The sequence below is a fragment of the Dysidea avara genome, chromosome 2 (genome assembly GCF_963678975.1).
Source record: "Dysidea avara chromosome 2, odDysAvar1.4, whole genome shotgun sequence".
NCBI lineage: Eukaryota > Metazoa > Porifera > Demospongiae > Dictyoceratida > Dysideidae > Dysidea > Dysidea avara.
In genome coordinates this window covers 14,835,260-14,856,987 of record NC_089273.1, presented here as the reverse complement: position 1 = coordinate 14,856,987, position 21,728 = coordinate 14,835,260, and the positions used below count along the sequence as shown (strand labels likewise).

Genomic DNA, 21,728 nt, shown 5'->3' with positions numbered 1-21,728 from the left:
GGCCTTCTCAAAAAGTATCAATAGACATTCAAAATTTTGAATGATTGCCCATGACTAGCTATACCAAAACCTTAAGTGCTTTATACAATGCAGTTCATGTTGCTTGGTTAAGTGATTATATATGGTTCATAAGAAAGGACACCCTCATATCATTACAAATTTTTAAGTGAAGTACTTATGTATTCAGTTATAAACAGATTCTATTATACATTTTCATCTAAGTGTTTATTTAGATATAACAGGCAAGAATGAAAAAGTGTAATAATAACAATTACAAGTAGGGACCCGATTATTATACTGGCATAATTATGAGCATAATAGGTACCTAAAAGCATTGAGCATAATGCTAGCATAATAGGCAGAACACTTGTGCATTACCATAAATTCTTGCTTATTAAAATAAGTAGCACAGAACAAGATCGATATACTCAAATAGAACAGTCAGTAACTCCAATACAAAAATCAGGTAACTGACTGTTCTATTAGAGTATTTTGATTTTTCTGTGATATGCATTTTGGCAAGCAAGGATTTATTATCTGTGCTTCAGCTACTTATTATTTGCTTATAAAATGCAAATTTATTAGTAAAAACAGCGGAACTGAGGCATAAATAATTTGAGTATAATAATTTTGTGCATAACACACCTTATGTAGCTAAAGTCTTCAAGCAGGCTGTGGACCAGGTGTCCTTCAGCACGTGTGCTGTAAAGCGTTAATAAATTATATAGGTAAAAAATTTGAGCAGTGCAGCATAGCATAAAAGGTAAAACAAAAGGTGTTTTAAAAGGGGGTGTTCTCACTACTGACAAATTTCAAGTCAATAGCTTTTCCAATTGTATAATTATTATGAATTTTCCAAGTCATCATTCAGTATGATAGTACTGTATAGTAGGGGCGACAAAGGTGTGGGCGTGGTCCATGAAAATAAATCAAGCCAAAATCATCTTCGCAAATCCTTCACAGCCACTTGACAGTATTGGTCAGGTATAATCAAGCCCAAAAATGTCTTCAGAACGACCCAAAGCATTTTCGACCAGGTGCTATGAAATTTAAAAAAAATTGTTTTCGCAAATTGTACTGCTTCATTGCCTGCCTGCCTGATGCGTTCAGTCAAGCGTAGCAGAAAATTGGCTACAGCTACAGCTTTACTTCTTTCACAAAAATGCTCCAAATTTCATGGAGATGAAATCTTTAGTATTTTAAATATCCTACAATGTATGTGCTATTGTCTTACTGATTTTCCTTTGATCCTTCTTTATCGTGGCCATCACTCATAAGTAGGGCTTCCATAATCAAACCGGTCCATTACACAGTAATATATTGGAATACACCTGTTATCGCACCAAACTTTTAGAATACGTTTGTGATTTTGACGTCAGGACCTATCGTATGTCGTCGACAAAATACACGCTTAAGACATCTTGTTTAGTATTAGTGTGTTTGTTGTTAGCAAAGTTAAGCGGATAAGTTTAACTGCTTGCGTTTCTAAATGCATTTCTTTGCGACTAACCATTCTTCGCTCAGTTACAGTATTAGTCTTGCTAAACCTTGCTGTTACATAATTGTGTGTGAAAAAATATGGCGAACTATATAGCAATGTGTAAGTCAATAAATATAGTCAGGGGAGGATCCAGAGTTTGGAAAGGGGGGTGTACTTGGCTGAAAAAATTGAAGAGAAAAAAGGTCACAGCAATAATGGCTGCCCTTTACCAAATGTATATACTATAAAATCCTTATTCAGATCCTTATTTATAGCTTAATAGTTAAGCTACACTGCCCCATGAACACTGTGACTGCTTTATTAGAGTGACTGCTCTATTAGAGTATCTCAATCTTGTATGTAATTTTTTCAAAGGGATGAGGGAGGGGGGGTGGGGTGGTTGTGCCCCCCCCCCCCCCCCCCCCTGTATTCACCACTGATAGTTTATTTAGTAACAATGTTAAACCGAGTCGGGTCATCCAGTCAGGAGCCAAAGTGATAAATAATCTAACAGGAGCCAAAGTGATAAATAATCTAACAGGAGCCAAACTGTCTTAATGGTAACACAGTGAATTATAAAATTCTAACCATATCACATGTTACATTAGACTGATTTTACAAAATTGGATTACATAATTATAATAGTTGACAACCACTGCTGCTAAACATTCAGGGACATCTTTTGCCATTGTACTAGTCAATACACAAGGCCACTGTGGTAACAAAGCATTGCAAATACTGTAGCTCCATTAAGTAATTCTTTAATGCTACAGGAAGGTATTTTTGTCACCCAGACAATGAGAAATGTCAGATACTTTCCAGACTAATAGCATATACAGCGACTATGTTTCATTTAAATATTTGACTTTTATTGTCTTAGATGATAGGACAGCTTGAACTTGAAAATTTATGTTTCATTTTCTGCTTTACAAATACTGTAAAGCAGCCCTGTGCCTAAATTTTGCTGATTTTTGTACATATTTTTATTTTAAACTAAAGATAAAATTGAGCTATGTACGTTTCTTCTGGTCCTATGGCATAAAATTGGAAAACATAATAAAATTTGCATCAATGATTTTGGAATAATATTAGCAATATTTTTGTGAAGACGAACAACTGTGCTAGTGTGGGGTTCAAAAACTATAAATTATGGTCAGGTATACACAATTAATTTCATTACAGCAATTCATCTCATCAGATTCATCAGAGCAATGCATTACTCCGTCACAAACTTGAACTTTGCGAATACAAGCTCCTGTAGTAGTACACCTGAAGTCATCAGCAGCGAAGCATTCTCTGTTATCTGGAGAGAGTATTATGGCAATGCAAAGGAAACTATACTGTATTCTAAACTACTGTATATATGTATGTATCACGTACAACATTGCTATTAAAATTTTATAGAGGATAAAATACAGTATGGAACCATTACACAGGTGCTCAATGTATACCAAACACAACATTACATTAATGGATCAACATTCGCAAATCAAAATAAATCTTCAATACTTCAATAAAATTTAAAAACTTCCTTTCTATATAAATAAATAATTATATTAATGGCTGCCTACCTTTACTTGGCAGCTACATGTGATATGTATTATTATGAAGACACATGGTAGTGTGTTGTGTGGCTCAAGAAGCTGGTATAATGGAGTTCCATGTTGCTTTTACAAAATGATTTTTTTTTACTATGGAAATGCCTTCCACCTTCAGTAAACAGTTGCAAAGTTATAAATGATAATTCATGAAAAATAACACCATTATTTTGTCATGCCCACAGGGAAAACTGCTTATTATGGGAAGAAGCTGAAAATCCACTTACATGACTAATCAACTTCAAACCTTTCATGGTTTGGAAGAAAATTTGACAAAAAGATTATGGAGATATAGTGTGGAAATCAACAGTGTGTTAAACATTGCACGATTGAGTTTGGCAGACAAAAAATGATTACTTGCCATGTCTACCAGTAAAATGCTTAAAGGAATGAAGCAAGTGTGCAATTGAGATACTCCAATAAAGTAGTCACCCTATTTGAACAGTTAGCTTTTGTATTCTATTAGAGCATTCAGTTACATTAATAACCACCATGTAGAGAGTTGAGCAAATACAAGTTGAGCTTAGCCACAAACAAGCAAACAAAAGTTTAGCTACAAGTAAGTTGTCCTATAGAGAGTTTAGCTGCAAGGGAGTCACCCTGTAGAAAGTTCAGCTAAAACTCCTGGTCTATTTGGAGGCCTTACCCTTTTTCACAGCCTGGATGTTTTGATGTAGGATTCTACATCAGTCTCCTTTTGTTAAAGGCTTGAGTAACAAAGGCTTTCACGTGCCTATACATAGTATGTAGATAGATATCAATAGATGGGTTTAACAAGAGAGCGTGATACTACATTACATAAAACGATCCAGATTTGTGTGAAGGCAAAAAGATCAGTAAAATCAATTCAGGCAAACTAGTTCGAAGTATTTCGGTTCATTTTATTACTACATCAGTTAATGACTACCAGAAATAGAAAACTTGTAGTCATACTTTATCAATACTTGGACTTTGTGGAGAAAGAATAATGGGGTGACTTTTGTACAGGTGGTGTACGTATGCACGTGAAATTCACATCAACTCCAAAATTACTTTCAGCATATGAAAAGTAATTGATTATTCCATTCCCAAGTTTATTAATGTATTTAACTACTTGCTTTTATCATTGTTTGATAGATTAGTTGCAATTGACATTGCACTTCTTTTTCCTTACAAAAAATGCTGGTAATTTGTGCATGTGGTATATTTTTATAACCACACCTCTTTGCTAAACACGCTTATAGATATGTAAATTCAAGCCTCACCACTAAAACAAGTTTTAGACAAGATTCAGCATAATGAAATAGTTAGTGATTAGTAAACATTTGAGAATTTTATTATTCCACTATTTAAGAGTTATTAGTAAAACCTTGCTAATAAACATTTTGCTACCGCGCATGTGAAAAATGGGAATGTATGTGAGAATATTTACAGAGTATATCTAAATATCTGATTTCAGCTTAATAAGTTAAGTAGTGTGGGAATACAGCACTAGACAGTCTGAAGAGCAAATATATCAGTATGTGTACAGTAGTTATCAACAAAATAATTTACAGGTGCATATATAAACCATCATAAAGTACTAGTGCAATGGTGCAGAGTTGAATCTTAGCTCATTGTCTTTGCTGTGAATTTGTAAATCTACCACAGCGCAACTGGAAGCATATACGGATATATACAAAACAGTCATTTTCAGACATATACGGAGAATATACAGACAAATACAGAGACGGAGCAAGATGGCAGGCCGCATACAGGTGTATAGCTTGCCAATGAACGACATTACATATATGTGAACGCCTTCTTCTGTTCACATAATTGTGGTCAAGACTGACTGCATTGTGTGAAACATCGTCAGGGGCGAATCGCTATTGTGACAAAGAACCAGCCTCAGTTACTGATTGACTGACGCTCGAGTGGCAGTATGGTGCAGCCGAAGCACAGATGGTAGAAGTGACTGATGTTTCGAGTGAGTACTAGTTTGTATGTACAAATATAACAGCAGTTAGCCGCCATCCTTGTTAAGCTACCAGCGGCCCAACGGGAAGGAAGAACTGCCGGGCTTTACCCACTCTTGGGTAACTCAGGCGACCTTGTTTGCTTGTCCCTTTTATTCTTTTAGTCAATGGGTCGGGAAAAGACAATGAACAACGGATGAAAAATCATACGGCTAGCTACACTCAGGAAGAAAAGAAAGTCTTTGGATAACATGCCACAAACAGTGTCATGTAGCTCACAAATACAGTCTCGGTGGACATGGAACAGACTTAAATGCTACAGATCGTATATTAGTTATAGTTATTTTCAGTTTGTATGAATTTGGTTAGACAATATGAATTCCTAGCCACTCTTTACAAACTTTAGCCAGAGAGATTCTTTGTGATGTACGAAATATCACCATCATGTTAATAGTAAATTTGATTCAAGGTGCAAACGTTAGCAGATTCTTGATGGTAGATATTTAGTAGTGGCCCAACACCGCTTCACATAGTAAAACATCTGTTTTTTTGCTGACCCAATGACAAAACAGTGCTCTGGCTGTAGACTAGTTGTTCACTGCCAATCCGTATATGGCAGCATACTTCATCTGTTGTCTGAAGAGAAAGTGGCATGGCCACAACAGACTAGTAGAGTCAATCCAATGGTCCCAGCATAGAATTTGGGCTGGCCTGATTTCTGTCGTCCTGGAACAGAAGTGTAAAACTCCAAGTGGGTCAATGAAGGTGAATCCATGGTAGAATTAAATTTTGTTGAGTTAGTCTGGCAATGCTCACCCCTTCAAAAAGAACAACAGAAGCTTGCACACATGCAGTAGTACGCACGGGATTGCTTGAGTGTGGGATTGTAAGGGGTCATTCTTTACACGTACTCATAAACTGTTGACACGCTTTACTTACCAGTTCTACTCATCTGGTCTCTTGCGTGGGCATTCTGTGGGTTGCTTTGCATCTGTGGGAGCTGGTGCAATGTATTAAGAGACCCATCTGTATCAGATGAGTCCCATACAAATATTAATTATTGTGATATTTCTGTAGTGTGCTTTATTTTAAATCTCTGTACCATGTTATAAAGTGCCCAGCTAGTTATGAATATAATAACTATGATTACAGACAAAAGTGTAACTGTTGCATCTTTGTCTCATCTCTCTTTGGTGTGATGCATGTGACTGGCCTAGCCCAAGCCCAAGACAACATGTGGCCATATATACCCCTTAGCTTTGTGTGCTAATAGTATTGGCAAGAATAAATAATAATTTACTGTAGGTATTGGTATGAATTTTACTTGCGTATACCATGTGTCCTGTGTACAATATCCTCTACTTATACAGCTGCGTGTGGGTCTCAAGAATGCCAAATGATGACACAGGCAATTTTAACTCTTAGGAAGGACGTTGGTGAGCTGTGAAGTCAGATGACCAACATGAAATGACCAACATGAAATTGCAGTAAGGGAAAGTCCATGCAGTGAGCCATTACCAATCAGTGTTATTATCACAATTTTTTAAATTTACAACAACTTCATAAATATTATAGGTTTTTTGACTGTTATATTCAATTACTTGCTAACGAATTTACTCAAGATGAGAAAGAAAGCTGATGACTATTTTCTTAAGATGTAATTTTGTCTTATATCTCTAATTCTGTTCACAGAGCAGCACATCAACACTATGACACCAGCGTTTACAGCGTAACCATGAAGGAGTGAATGAATCGCACAAACAGTTAAAAAAGAGGTGCACATAAACTACAGATAGTCAGATATTGTAATATGCAAGCTGTATTATGTTGACTGCATATGTCCTTTCATAGAAGAATTACATGCAGGACATGGACCTAAGAGAAGAGGGACGATGAAAGTAATCAGGTGTTACACGTCCTACTAACCACTGTGGAGATCTGACAGTATGTGTATATGTGTACCCTATAATAATTGGTGACTGTGCACTTATGCAATATAGACTTTGGACTACCTACATTTTTGAAATGCTGGAACATTGAATAAAGCATTGAAGGAAAGTGGATATTGTCAACTCCTTTGTAAACTCTGTATGATGTACCTTGGGTGATTCAGTAAGTTATTTGTGTTGCATTGACCCTGTGTTTCTAGCAATCTTGAATCTTCAAGGTGCACAAGTGCTGAATATCACAGCATGGTACGTGGCATGTAAGATGCGGGTCACATGTATGTTTTTATATAGAGCACTCCAAGAGCAGTTAGTTTGAGAGATACCAATGTGAGTAGAGTAGTATGGTTTTGCTAATTTTTATCTCATGTACTACAGCAGTCCCACAAGTTCAGCGCACCTACTCACCTTGAAACTGGCATTGGTAAGTATATTTACAACATGCGAAGTATGAACATTAATGTTAACTATTTGCAGATGAAGAAATGATGTGATTGTTCTCAGCCGTATGAAGAAAGCAAGAATTGGGTAGTGTTGTGGGTCCTTGCTACACAGCTCAGTGATGATCAGGCAGAACAGTTATAACTGAAAACTCATTGACTATGAGATTGTTTTACCTTTTTTTTTGTTTTCAGTTTCATTATTGTACAACTGTACTTTGTTTTGGCTCACGTGAAATAGCAACAATAAATTGAAAGCGATGTCATTAATTAAAAGGGTATTTCGGAGGGGATATGGGCCATACGAGGGCAAGGTGTGGGTCTAGCAGAAGCGTATACAGCCGTATAGAGGATAGTATGCAGCCGTATTGAGGTATGAGTGACTCTGTGTGGGTCTATAATATGATTATACTCGTGACATATACAGAGGTGCCATCTAAGTTAAGAGTCCAGATTCGGGACAGACTGATCTATACGTTTGGGTTGACGCTACACGTATGTAATCAGTCTTTGTTTATATACGTGCTGTAGACGCTGCTATACTGATCAGTCATGCCTCTTGTTGCGCTGTGTACCAGAGTATACTTTTTGCTCAAAGCGTTCCTCTGTTTTTGAGAAAAAGGTGAATTCCCTAAAGAAAGATTGTAGGTAAATTTATTTGGTACCGTATGTATACAGATGTCTACCATAATAGCCATTTCTTGGCCGCCACCTTGGATTTCACATTTTTTTCACTCTGGCCGCATCCTTTTACAGTTTGGCTGTTTTTTTTTGTTTTTTGAGTTTTTGATTAGAAATCACTTCTTTTGTAATTTCATACCTAAAGCCAGCCTATGGCCAGCTTTGGGCATTTCTTTTAACTAGCCTTTCTTTTTCTATGGGTACAACATGAAGATTTTGACAGAGAAAACTTTCAATTGTTTGTTTAGCTACAGTACAGCTCAAAGGTAACGTCGCGAGTATACACATGCAAGTAGTGCTCGCATCTTCTCGCGGGATCATTCTTTTGCAATGTACTGTACAATACCTGTGGAATATCGCGTGGATATGCACTAGCCACTCGAGAAGCTTGCCACACATGAGAACACTCGCTACTGAGTTTAGTAACTTTATACAACACTTAAATCACATAAACATTTGTGATCGGTGCCATAATTATGTTCGCCTATAGCTAGCTAGCTAATTATACAGTAGAATGCAATAAATGCATGCCTGGGAATGCTGAACGCAATGGGTGGAATATTTACGAAACAAAAAAAATCCGTAAATTCTAAAGCGCTTGTTTCACAATGAAAGAAAGTGATAATGCCAAAAAAACCTTGGCAGCATCGTGATCCCAAAAGCAAGAGGAGTTCCAAAATCTTTGTTTCGTGTCAGTACTCTCAAGGAGACAGAAGATATCAGCATTAGTCTGTCTTGTGGTTCACTATCGCTTTTTCTCACGTTTGTTTGCCTTCGCCAGTCCCCCGTGGACGTAGGAAAGGCCTGGAAGACAAAAATTATCCAGCAATGGATTTGCTTGTTCATGGAGAATTCGATGGTGCAAGTTGCATCTTGGTAGAGGACTGCATCTGTATGTTATGATTGTTTTATTAAATGCCTATAGTTTATTGTCACTGTACAAATCGATTTTTTGCTGTTAGCACTTCGTAGCGCTGTAACTTCGAAATTTCTTGGCTTCTAGAGTTGAAACTTCGGCTGACCATTCCTTTAACTATCTAGAAAAAGAAAATATGAATTAGAAATATGCACTAACTGGAGTTCTGTGGCATTACTTGGCAACAATCCATCTAGGTTTACGGTAGCTATACTGCTAGCTACAGTACTGACTGTAGTCCGTGACAGAGTCAAGGTCAAGTCAGTAGCTAAGTTACCAAGTATTCGGTAGCTACAACACAGGCATTGCAATAGGAGACGTCATAGTTGACAGAACTGAGCCAGTGCTGCCTCTTAAGACCATAGGTGAGACCTGTTATCTGGTCTTGCGTGACGCTCCCAAATAAAGTTAGCTATCGTGGAGCATTGCTGTAGCCTTGCTGCATCCACATGGGTCACTCGAGCACACGTCACGCCGTGTCATGCGTGTACATGCGACGTTACCCGTGAGCTGTACTGTATACGTGTACATTTAAGAATATTATTTAGTAATTATTACAATTGTGATGATAAAGCATTAACTTACCATGATAGCTATACAGGCTGAATTGTTTGCAGCTGAATATATTATTGTACTCCACAGGGAAATGTGTATGTAGCTGAAATTTCTGCAGGGAGACTCATAATGTAGCTGTACTCTTAGGTGAACGGTTTGTAGTTGAACTCACCACAGAATGACTCATAACCTAACTACGCTCTACAGAAAGAATTGCAAGATACCATATTTACTTGATTTGTGTCCCAGATTTTTTTGCTCAAAAATAAGGATAAAACCCTTCGAATACTGCCACACTGCGGTATTATTCAAGGGTGTACTACTAATATTTTAAACTTGCCACTACTATAGCTATTCTACATTATAGTTTTATAAAACAATCACAGCTCAACATGTTGCTACTTACTTCTTCTATACAAGACCTTTCTATCACTCAAGTCCTTGTAGCAAAACTATGTCACGCCTCATGCTGAGTGGTCAATTTACTAACTAATATCCGGAATTTCGATTATGTGACAGCTGGTCTAGTTGTACCAAGGAAATCCCTTCCTTAAATTGAGAAGGAGATTAATACTAAAGGTATGAGAGCACTGAAGAGTAATTACAAAAGTATAGTGCATTATTATTCAAGGATGTGGTACAATTAAGATTATTTTCAGGGTGATTTGTTTCCAGCTAAACTCTCTCTTAAGAGATTTGTTTTAGGCTGAACTCTCCACAGGGTGACTTTAAACGTAGTTGGACTCTCTACAGGGTGACTTGGTCAAGCTTATCTCTCTACAGTGTGCCTTGTTTCCAGCTGATCTCTCTATAGAGTCATTTTTTCTAGTTGACGTCTCTACAGTATGATTTGTTCTAGCTCATCTTTCTACAAGTTGATTTGCTTCTAGCTGATCTCTCAACAGGATGGAATATTTCTAGCTGATCTTGCTACAGGGTGACTTGTTTCTAGATAACCGCTCTACAGGGTGACTTGATTCCATCTGATCTCTCTACAAGGTGACATGTTTCTAACTGATCCTTCTACAGGATGATTTGTTTTGAGCTGATCATTCTACATGGTGATTTGAAATGTAGCTGATCTCACTAAGCTAGCTGATCTCCCTAAAGGCTGACTTGTTTCTAGCTGATTTCTCAACAGGTTGACTTCCTTTTGGCTGTACTCTCTACAGGGTGACTTGTTTCTACCACATCTCTTTACAGGGTTATTTGTTTCAAGCTGATCCCTCTACACGGTGATTTGAAATGTAGCTGATCTTATTACAGGATTATGTATTTGTTTCTAGCTGACCTCTCTACAGGGTGACTTCAAATGTAACCGGATCTGTGAAAACCAGACATAATCACACAAGCCTAAATTTATAGTATAAATAAAGCATTGAATACATTGGCTTGCGTATTATTGAAAAAATTCAGTAAAATTAATTTTTTTGAACGCCTCTTTCTTAGTAAAGGAAGGGACTAACAATAAAAACCTAGATATCACCTTATTCACATGCTCATAGGAGTTGGAAAATCTTTGTTTTGTTGCTGTAGACCCAAGGATACGTAAGTTATGAGCATTTGTTTATGTCATGTTGAAGCGATCGTATGTAATTAATTTTTCTTCATGAAATTCGCCTTTGTATGTAGTGAAGAAGGGTGAGTAAAGGAACAGCTTGCCCAGTAATTGATTCCTCTGTTTATGGCGAACATGATGGTGAAACTTTTAGCTCCATACCTCAATCTGTTGGTAAGTTACAACCGTTTTTGTAAGCACCTGTAATTCCTTTTCCCTATACTTGCTGTACAAATAGATTTTTCTGTTGTTGTTGCTCCTTTGTAGGGCTAGAACTCCCAACATTATTGGCATATGAAGCTAAAACTTTGTTAGTGGATACACTTGGTTAAGTAGATTATAAATGTTTAATAAACAGGAATTCAAAAAAATTGTGATAATGTTGTGTTATCGCAGATCCAGTCGCAAATGTAGTTGAACTCTTTACAGGATAACTAGCTAATCTCTCTACTGAGAGATTTGTTTGTTGCTGAACGTTCCACAGGGTGGCTTATTTCTAGCTGAAACACTCTACAAAATGTAGCTGAACTTTCTATAGGGTGACTTGTTTCTACTGATCTCTCTACAGGGTGACTTGAAATGTAGCTGCAGGGTGATTTGTTTCTAGCTGGTCTTTCTTTGATTCTAGCTGCTCTTTCCTTGTTTCTAGCTGATCTCTCTACAAGGTGATTTATTTCCAGCTGATCTCTATACAGGTCTTACATAGCTGATCTCTCTACAGGGTGCTAGCTGATCTCGATATGAGGTAACTTGTTTGAAAGTCTCTACAGGGTGACTGGTTTCTAGCTGATCTTTCTACAGGATTACTTGTGTCAAGCTGGTCTCTTTACAGGCTAGGGTGACTTTATTTCTGACTGGTTTCTAGCTGAGTATTCTACAGGGTGTCTTAATGTCATTTAACACTTTGCAGGCTGACTGTTTTTAGCTGATCTGTCTACAGGGTGACTTTACTGTAGTTGAGCTCTATACAGGATGGCTTACAACAGAATTAAAATCTCTACAAAACATAGTTTACCGCTATATTATTTACTTCTTAGTTGACTGCTCTATTATAAGGTGATTGCTCTATTAGAGTATCTTTATTTCACACTTGCTACACCAAGTTGGATTTCATGTTATAAGTCTGTGGTTTTAAGTCTCATTCTTCTACACCATTTAAGGGCCTTTTTAAAATGATTACTCTATCTATACACCAATTTTCAAATCATTCCCCTGAGCAGCTTTCTGGTAGGCGTGGCAAGTAATCATATATTAATTAGCTGATGTTAATTGTGTAATTGCTACACACTGTTGATTTTTCATTGTATCTTTGTGGCCTTTAACTCAATTTCTTTCAAACCACTAAAAGTTAGAGGTTCTATAGTTAATCTATTCATGTACCAATTTTCAGCTTCTTGCCATAAGCAGTTTACCCTGTAGGCGTGACAACATATTGGTGTTTTTTGAGAATAATCACTAATAACTCCTTGACTATTGATCGTAATCCAGCCAAACGTGGTACCAAGATGCACTTTTATACCCCCCCCCCCGTTGTGTTCCAAATTTCAAGGCAATTGAATATAGCATTTGCGTTTTATGGCAGTTTTGTAAGTATGTAAAAAGAAAAATAATAAGAAAAAATTAAGAAAATAAGTCAATTATTGAAGTCTCATATCTCGGGAATACTTGAAACAAGTTTGCTAAAATTTATTATGCGGACTACTCATAGTGAAAGGTATGTCTACAGTAAAAAATGTTTTGCTTTGTGATGGCAGCACGGAGCTATAAATGTGTGAAAATTGTGTTTTCTCTCTTACTGCCAATATACTCAAGGTGTTGCGCGATTGCCAAGTTCTTGGGTCGCATGACACACTACCATGTGTCTTGAAATAACTCCACAATCACTTTGCAGTTACTGATAATATTTGCTATAATGTATGGCCTACGTCCTACTTAAAATACTCTTGGCGTGACTTCTGTTTTTAATTATACTAAGTCACAGTGGGTTATCCTAGGCAGTGTTGCTAACCTGGTTCAACCATGACTTGTATAATGTAACCAAATAATATTTCAAAAATTGTGCGATAGCGGTGTTATGCTATAATAATGTTGACTTTAAACAATCGGAAAATTTGAGATTCCAAATCTGGTTTACATGTCCCTGCCTACATATATTATATTAACACATTTAGCTACTACAGAATGTGTCTACTATATCGTACACAAGTTTATGGTAACATATTTACAGTGTACACAAGCAAACTAGCTTACAGCAGTTACGCTCATCACTTCCATCTGCACAGTCTTGAATTCCATCACACTCATATCGATATGATGTAAGTCTTGTAGAATTTCCACAGTCATCTGTTTAAAATGCATTGAAAACATAATTATGCAAAACAAGCAAAAGTACATAATCTAGTGATTTTGGAAATCAAATCTTTTCTTGTAAGAATTTTTTGTAATAAACAATCCAGCATAATTATGTTAGTTACACCAATCTACATTACGTCTAAATATTGTTCAAAATTAGTAAACTGAACGTCAGCAAATTTGCATCAAAAGTAAATAATCTATTAATTTTAATGCACCACTTTTGTAGCTATCAAAAAGCTGTACATTTAGAGGAAGAATAACTATAATAAGCAACTATAATCCAGGGAAAATAATCAACTATAAATCATGCATAAATTATTATGAGACACTGACTTATCTGCAATTGTTACAGGTTATATTACTTTATGTAGCTACTGGGCTATACATACTGTATGTATTTACAAACCAAGTACTTTCTGAAGGCAAAGGTTTATAAACAATATACTCTTCTTGAATGTAGTCTAATATGTAAATACTCCTCTTGAATGTTGACTACATTGATGTGGCTGCTTCTGTTAATCCATAACATGAGTATGATTTTACAGAACAAGTTGATGTCATACTGCTTCTAAAACCAGGTGCCATGCAGCTAGCTATACTCAACAATGTATAAATTATCATGCTAGGTTATCATTTCATAATGCATACAGAATTATCAAATCATTAAAAATTTATAATTTGTAATTCTCAAATACATTGATATGCAAGGCTATTTGAACAAACTGCTTTAAACAAAATATTGCTTACGTAAGTATCTTCTCAACAGTTTTATAGTTTGTCTATTGTGCTTTCCCCATAACTTCCCTCGATGAGGCCACAAGGCTGCCCTACATTTTAGTTCACATTAATATGGGACATGCCCCCTAAAAGATATGCTATTTTTGGTGTAGTCTATATTAGGCCTGCACCACTGTATTTCAGTTGTTAAATACCTGGAGGGTGATTCACAAAGTCTGAGCATAGTCGCCACACCCGTATTTCAGACCGTCAAAAAGAACCACCTCATAGCTGTGTAGAAGTTTAATACAGAACTTTACTTAGCTTTTATATACTTCTTATGTGCAGGCTGTTTTCACATTTAAACAGTTTTGCTCATGTGGGTGCATACAGACAAACATAGATAGGTAGATAAGTAGGTACACATACACTTATCATTCATTGTTAAAATATCCATCTAGGGGCCTGCAGGGAGGAAACAAGCTAGCCTGTGGCACAGAGAGTCAGAAACCTGAACCTGAAAACAATTTTGGGTCAGGCATACACCCACAGTAGGTTTTTGGCCAGCTGTGTGTGTGTACCTAATTAAAAAGTCATTATTTTCCAGGAAATGGTCTGCATAACAGTAGGTACTTGTTGATAAATGGTTGCTTACTACATACGTAATGTACATAGTACATTACAGAGGCATATGTGTTCAGATTGTTTACATCATGAAGCTGTTTAAGTATATGACATAATCACAACAAACCAAGTAACTTTAATAAACATGTGTGCCATTAATTGTGACAAAACCAGGTTTCCACACACATCCAGGATTTTGATTTTGAAGGACCATAACTCAATATAGGAGTATCCCATTAGTTTGAAATTTTCACCTGCTATTTTATAGTGCTATATATGGAAGAATAGTGTGAAAAGTTTAGGCCAATAGCATACTGAGTGGTCAAGTTACAGTTGTTTAAAGTCAAGTTACAGTTGTTTAATGTCAAGCATTGGATATGTGTGGAAGTCAGGTTTTGTCAAATCCGGTTACAATCAATTTTGTTTTGCTGGCCTTGTAAAATGATTGTAAGCCAGGTGAACCTTGTGTTTACCTCAATTATCAATTATGGGCTTCAGTTTTATGTTGTGATGAAAACGTGTGCCAAGCTAGTTTAAACATAAGCAGCTGAGCAAGCAGTGCTTCCTACATAGAAGAAGAATGGGAAAGTATCATGCACTATGTTTATGAAGCTGTAGTTGCATTTAAAAATTGGTACAACAAAATGCAAACAATGATCACTGAGTTCGATAATCAAACACCAGAAGCTCTAGTAAATTTAAAATCATCCAGAACTTTTTAAGCAGAAGCTGATGATTAGGTCTGTTACATACAGGGGCGTAGCAAAGCAAAAAACTATAGGGGGGCCACTACTGGTAACTAAAGCAGTGGTGGAGGAGGGTGTAGCTACTTGTGGGTACATGCACAGTGTGCGAAGCGCACTCAGAGCATGCTCTCCTTCTAGGGGGGTCTGGGGGCATGCCCCCCCCCCTCCCCCCCCAAGGGAATTTTTGAAAAATAAGAGCTATGAGGTTGAATCTGGAGGCAATTTTAGCCAATAATCGTAATCACAGTTATGCTAGATAAGTAATCTTATAGCAACCTTGTATACTACATTAATGATGTGATAGAATGATGACATCACAAAACACAATTAATAAGGCCTTTAAGGGGCTGTTACTTGAACTAATTTCATGTTGTTAAATATACCCCCAGAAATACACATAGATAGGATAGCTAGTTATAAATTACTTATATGGATGAAGTAATGAATTAACATCTTCCCCCCTGAGTAGCTATTAGCTACATTCTGTGTTAGTTCGCAGATCCGTAGTTGTCTGGGAAGTGCAGGGGGAAGTGGGACTGCTCTGATTCAGCTTCCTCCATCACAGGTGCGTTATTAGGGATAGAGCCAGGGCTAGAACCGCTTGGGAACCGCTAGAAGCCTCGCTAGAAGCTCCTTCAGTATCACTAACAACTGAACTCTGTCTATCACGACTACGAATTAATTCTGACAAAGTTTTCTGGCAGTGAGACTGAGATATAAGTTAACTCTCTGCAGCTGCACAGTTCTTTAATTATTTTCTAACACGAATCACACGTGAGGTGTAGCTTATTATCACAGCATTTTAAGTGCCTCTAATATTATTTCAAATAAACTAGGACCAACATTTCACTCGGTGAGGAAGGAACATAGCTTATCAGCGTCCAAGTAGGCCAATGATCTATAATTATTACATGTCACATGGTGCATTACTGTAAAAATGATTCCTGCTGCAAACTGGAGGGGCCCTGGCCTGTTCTATCTATCCATGGCCACAGACTAGGGGGGCCCTGACTCCTGTGGCCCCCCCTGTTCCTACGCCCATGACATATGTGTTACATATTAACTACCTGTAACATGGGATATATGGGCTTTTGTCTGACTAGAATACATGAGCTTTCACCTATTCTGCTAATTAGGCTTGCACCAAATATGCTGGCATAATTTCGAGCATAATAGGCTAGCAAAAGCCTCAAGCATTATGCAAGTATAATAGGATGATTTTAAATAATTTGTATATGTAATAGGAAGGCAGGGTGTGGTATTTGGGATTAATAGTGCGAGCATTGTAAGCAGAAAGGAGTAAAATAGTACTAGGTGAAACCGAACACTATTTCCTTCTTGTTTACAATGCGAGAACTATTAATCCCAATTATCACACCCAGCGATTCTATTACAAATTAATCCAACAGTTTGTACTTGTAATTACTGGTAATAATGCTGTATAATACATTGTATATGTGACCAGATTTGACAAAACCAGATTTCCACACCCATCCAGATTTGCAAATTTGAAGGACCATAACTCAATGTGGGAGTAAACTATCACTATCAAATTTTGACATGTTATTGCAATGAAGTGAAAGAATTTGTGCATCAATAGCTTACTGAGTGGGAAAGTTACAAGAAGTTAATGTTGAAGAATTGGATGCGTGTGAAAGCCTGATGTTGTCAAATCCAGTCACATATACTTTATGGATTAGATACATGTTATATTGATTAGTGCATTCATTGAGCAACTAGTGTGAGTCAGATTCAATAATGCGTACATCTGCTCTTCTTTCGACTTGACTGGAAACCATCCTGATTTACCTGGGTATGTGTAGTATTGCTACCAAAGTATACCATGCATTGTGTAAAGTTATAATGTAGTTTTGTAGGTCTAGAAGAGCAGCATGAAGGTATTGCACTATAGAGGGGAGTCTTTGACTGGGAGTTTGTGACACTTTGAGATAAATTAGAATTGCACGATACTGCACCTACGGCCTTGTGGTCCTCAAGATCTACAGTGGCACAATCCCTCAAGCTTTGTTCATTGCAACAACCTGTTATTGCTGCTATTTTGTCATTTGGAATACCAGCTATTTGTAATTTGCTAACTGTGGTTTTTCGCATGCTAGTATTTGTAAATTTCTTGTTTGTACAATTTAATCCTGCTAGACTTGTAATTTTTCTCATGTATGTGTCAACATAGATAATATACGACACATGGATTGGAAACGCTGTATTATTTAGATAGTGACATCATGGACCATCCTTGTTTTGGTGCGTGTAAACTTTATGGCCTCGACAGGTGGAAGATTTTGCTGTTCTTGTATCCAGCAAATTAGTGTTTGTTGCTTACAGCTAGGTTAGTTACCACCTACACTAATTGGAGGCTGGAATGGGTAGGGATGCTGGTGAGTAGTAAACTACAGCGTAAGAACATTCAGGTTTAAAGGTGAAATATGGTGTTTCAAAATGGTTGTGCAAATTTCCTGAAGCAACAGAAAGTGCAGCATTGTTTCTTTGCTGCTGTTTACACAACTTTTAGCAAGTAGAGTGTAGTAGGCTAGCTATCACTGCTTCACTGTATTTTTCCACTGTTTCAATAAAACTTCAGAAAACAGGCACTACTTTGTGCAATTGTTTAGCTCAAGCTGCTTTTTAGATTGTTAATTGTGTTGCGTTGTGAACACAGCGTGTCTGTGGATATTAGGAAAAATATTGCTTGTGATAGGTGACAATGGCAGGTACGCATCAGCTAATATTTCAGCAGTAGTACTATTAGTCAACTTCTCATCACCGCATTTACACAACCACAGAAATTTGTTATACATTTAAATAAATTTTATGCCACAGTATTGCTAATTTCCACGCCTTCAAACTAACCTTAATCAAGCGAGAGAAAGCCAAACAGCCACTTTGTACATTTCAACAAATTTCCGAATGTATTGGCGCACCATAACTAGGTTAAGTAAATAATTTAAATTAACAGGCGTTTCCAATCCATTAGGAACACATACATTATCTATGGTGTCAATTGTTATGAATTGTACGAACTCCAACTGGCTGCAGAGAATACCAAGTATCCTGTTGGGGTGGATCAAGTGGTCTTAAGCATAAGGGACTAAATATCTGGTCTTTTAGATATCATTAGCTGAACAAACACACAGGACACCGTTCCCATCCTCAACTGAATAACCTTTGTGGAAGCCCATGATCAGTTTCAGTAAGTCCTCCTGGCCGTGTTTTAGTGGGTTCTTCCACCCATTCTACTAACAAAAGTGTTCCAGATATGTCACGCACATTCCAAGTCCTCTAACTTTAAAATTGATGATGTTCCTGACATACCCTTGTTCCAAAATGCTGAGTGAGCTGAAAAAATTGTGTTATTCAAGCTTATGGGATGGTGACTTCCTAACACGTCCTTCTGACAAAGCTGCTCTTCCTCTTGCATCAGACTTGTTTTTCTTTTTTCCATATTCGCATTCCCTCAATTCTATGGCTTTACCGTTCAGTACTCATGTACTTGTTTCAAAGTTTTTGTCTTTCAATATACTGTAAGTTTTGCCCTTATTATAAAGAAAGTGGTCCAGTGATGACAACATCGTTCTTAAGCTGTCTGGTTCGTACTCTTTACCATCTGTTTACATATATAGTTCTGCAAAGAATTGCAGTGTCTAGTTTCTGCTCAGGTATATCTTCCAGCTTGTGTGGAATTTTTCTTAGTTGCCACTTATCAAATCTGTTTTACCACGTAACTGTGTTTTTCATTGTGTTCTTGTTGCAATTCTTTTCCTGTAGTTGCTTTATTTTGCTACTGCTAGTAACTGCAAAATTCAATCAATGGAAAGTACCACTACAGTCTGAGTCAGAGCATTATTCACATCTTCTACAGTCGACAAGTCCAGCAAGTTTGCAAGCTAAATATCAAATTCTTGTTCAGATATAATGTCAACAACTTCTGCATCTCTTGACTGAGTAAATTCAAGCAAAAACGGTGATAAAAACTGAAACAGGCTTTGCTCCTCCATTCTAAGCCAAACCCAAACCTTAGCTATGCAAAATCTTGGACCACAATAATTAGCCAATGAAATTCGTATTTCACTTTTTGTCAAGGTCCCTTGACAAAAGTGAAAAATTGCTTGTGGTATTTCAGCTTAATAATACATCGAGGTGCTATTGAGAATATTATACTGTAACAAACTCAATTGTTGGATCAAGACACACGGTAGTGTGTCGTGCGGCCCAAGAAGTCGGCGCGCCACACCCGTGAGTATATTGACAGGTAGAAAGAAAACGTCATTTTCACACCTTTGTATCTCGGTGATCACTTATCTGATTGGAACCAAATTTGCTACACAGTTGCCCGCCAGCCAAGGGAGTCTACATTCCAAATTTGAAGGAAATCGCTCCAGCCATTTCCGAGATACGAGCTGCCAAAGTTTCGTTTTTTTTTCTTCTTCTTCTTCGTCTTTTCGCACACTTGCAAAAATTGCTATAACAAGCAAACGCGTACTCCGATCGCCTTGAAATTTGGCACACAGAAAGGGAGTCCAAAGGCGAATCCTAGCATCAAATTCGGTACACATCCGATGAATGGTTCAGGAGTTATGACCGATTATTCGCGTAAAACAAGATCGATTTGTTGTCACGCCTACAGGGTAAACCGCTTTATGGAATGAGTTGAAAATTGTTATGTAGATGGAGTAACCATCGTAGGAGTGCCTTTTGGTGGTTTGCAAGGAATCGAGATAAAGACCACGGAGATATGACACAAAACCCAACCTGTGTCACAATTACGCAATCGATTTTTATGAATAAAAAAGTATTAGTTTTCACGCCTACTAGGCAAACGGCTTAGAGCAATGAGCTAAAAATCGGTGTATAGCTGGAATAATCTTCATAGAAAGTCCTTGCAGTAGTACAGAAGAATCGGATTACAAACCACTGAGTTATGATTCGAAAGCCAACTCCGTGTAGCAAATGCGAGATCGAGATACTCTAATAGAACAGTCACCCTAATAGAGCATTCGGCTAATTTATTTACTCCATTACAGAATTTTATTGCATCACAAGTTATTCTGTAGGGAGTTCAGCTGCAAACAGTTAATCTTATAGACAGTTCAGCAAGAAGACAGTCACCATGTGGAGAGTTAAGCAAATATATCACTATAGAGATTCAGAACATTACAAGTCACACTGAAGAAAGTTCAGCTATAAACAAGTCATGCACTGTGTAGAGAATTCAGCTACAATTAAGTCACTCTCTAGAGAATTCAGTTACACAGAATTCAGCTACACACAAGTAACTGTGGAGAGAGTTCAGCTACAAACAAATTACCCTTTAGAGTGATCAGCTACAAACAAAACACTTTGCAGGGTGTTCAGCTGCAACAAATCAACCTTTAGAGCGATCAGCAATGAACAAATCAACACAAATCTACCTGTAGAGAGATAAGCTAGAAACAAATCACCCTGCTACAAAAAATCACCCTGTAGAGACATCAGCTAGAAACTAGACACAATGTAAGGAGTTCAGCTACAAGCAATCACCCTGTAGAGAGTTCAGCTAAAACAAATCAACCTGCAGAGAGATCAGCTACAAACAAATCAACTTGTAGAGAGATCAGCTACAAACAAATCAACCTGCAGAGAGATCAGCTACACACAAATCAACCTGTAGAGAGATCAGCTACAAACAAATCACCCTGTAGGGAGATCAGCTAGAAACTACACACACTGTAAGGAGTTCAGCTACAAACAAATCACCCTGTAGAGAGTTCAGCTAAAACAAATCAACCTGCAGAGAGATCAGCTACAAACGAATCACCTTATAGACAGTTCAGCTACAAACAAATTACCTTGTAGAGAGATCGGCTACAAACAAATCAACCTGCAGAGAGATCAGCTACACACAATTCAACTTGTAGAGAGATCAGCTACAAACAAATCACCCTGTAGAGAGATCAGCTAGAAACTAGACACAATGTAAGGAGTTCAGCTACAAGCAAATCACCCTGTAGAGAGTTCAGCTACAAACAAACCAACCTGTAGAGCGATCAGCTAGAAACAAATTACCCTGAAGAGATATCAGCTAGAAACAAATCACCCTGAAGAGAGGTCAGCTACAAAAAATCACCTTGTAGAGAAATCAACTACAAACAAAACACTTTGCAGAGAGTTCAGCTACAAA

At 37.3% G+C, this 21,728-nt stretch overlaps 1 protein-coding gene and 1 long non-coding RNA gene across 2 annotated transcripts in view; one reads left to right on the top strand and one right to left on the bottom strand.

Annotated features, from left to right (window-relative positions):
- The window catches only part of LOC136247839 (low-density lipoprotein receptor-related protein 1B-like), a 101,783-nt gene that overhangs the window by 14,379 nt on the left and 65,676 nt on the right, over nucleotides 1-21,728 (bottom strand). The window contains exons 10-11 of the mRNA XM_066039661.1: nucleotides 13,362-13,454; nucleotides 2,661-2,783 (exon numbers count right to left, since the gene is read on the bottom strand). Of these exons, the coding sequence (XP_065895733.1) occupies nucleotides 2,661-2,783; nucleotides 13,362-13,454 (216 nt within the window). The remainder of the gene's footprint in view (nucleotides 1-2,660; nucleotides 2,784-13,361; nucleotides 13,455-21,728) is intronic.
- Nucleotides 6,489-7,116, top strand: LOC136243390 (uncharacterized). The gene is made up of 3 exons (XR_010694864.1): nucleotides 6,489-6,790; nucleotides 6,867-6,959; nucleotides 7,016-7,116. It is a non-coding gene; the product is annotated as an uncharacterized lncRNA (long non-coding RNA).